At 63.5% G+C, this 252-nt stretch overlaps 1 protein-coding gene across 1 annotated transcript in view; it reads right to left on the reverse strand.

Moving 5' to 3' along the window:
- The window catches only part of LOC103771428 (nuclear factor 1 C-type-like), a gene marked incomplete at both ends in the record, with an annotated part of 1,157 nt that extends 1,055 nt beyond the window's left edge, over positions 1–102 (reverse strand). Inside the window, one exon of the mRNA XM_008938729.1 lies at positions 31–102. Coding sequence (XP_008936977.1) covers positions 31–102 — 72 coding nt within the window. The remainder of the gene's footprint in view (positions 1–30) is intronic.
- Positions 103–252: the final 150 nt, after the last annotated feature.

The raw sequence follows: 252 nt of genomic DNA on the forward strand, positions 1-252 counted from the left end.
CCTGGCCCGAGCTCTGCCTGCCCCACTCACCCAGCGTGATGGGTTTGCTGTCCTCCTGGTCTGAGCCGATGCCCGTCCGGGGGCTGCCGCTCTGCTCTGCATCTGCAAGAGGAAAAGAAGAGTGGGGTGAGCCCCACCAGTGCCAGCCTGGAATGATTGGAATACTCCTCTGCTGCAGGGGGAAGCCCAGGCACGGGCTGGCCAGTGGCTCCCACTCCACTGGAGTGTTATGACCATGCTGGCAGGGTCTCA

This window comes from Merops nubicus, unplaced genomic scaffold, assembly GCF_000691845.1.
Source record: "Merops nubicus isolate BGI_N331 unplaced genomic scaffold, ASM69184v1 scaffold35370, whole genome shotgun sequence".
Taxonomy (NCBI): Eukaryota; Metazoa; Chordata; class Aves; order Coraciiformes; family Meropidae; genus Merops; species Merops nubicus.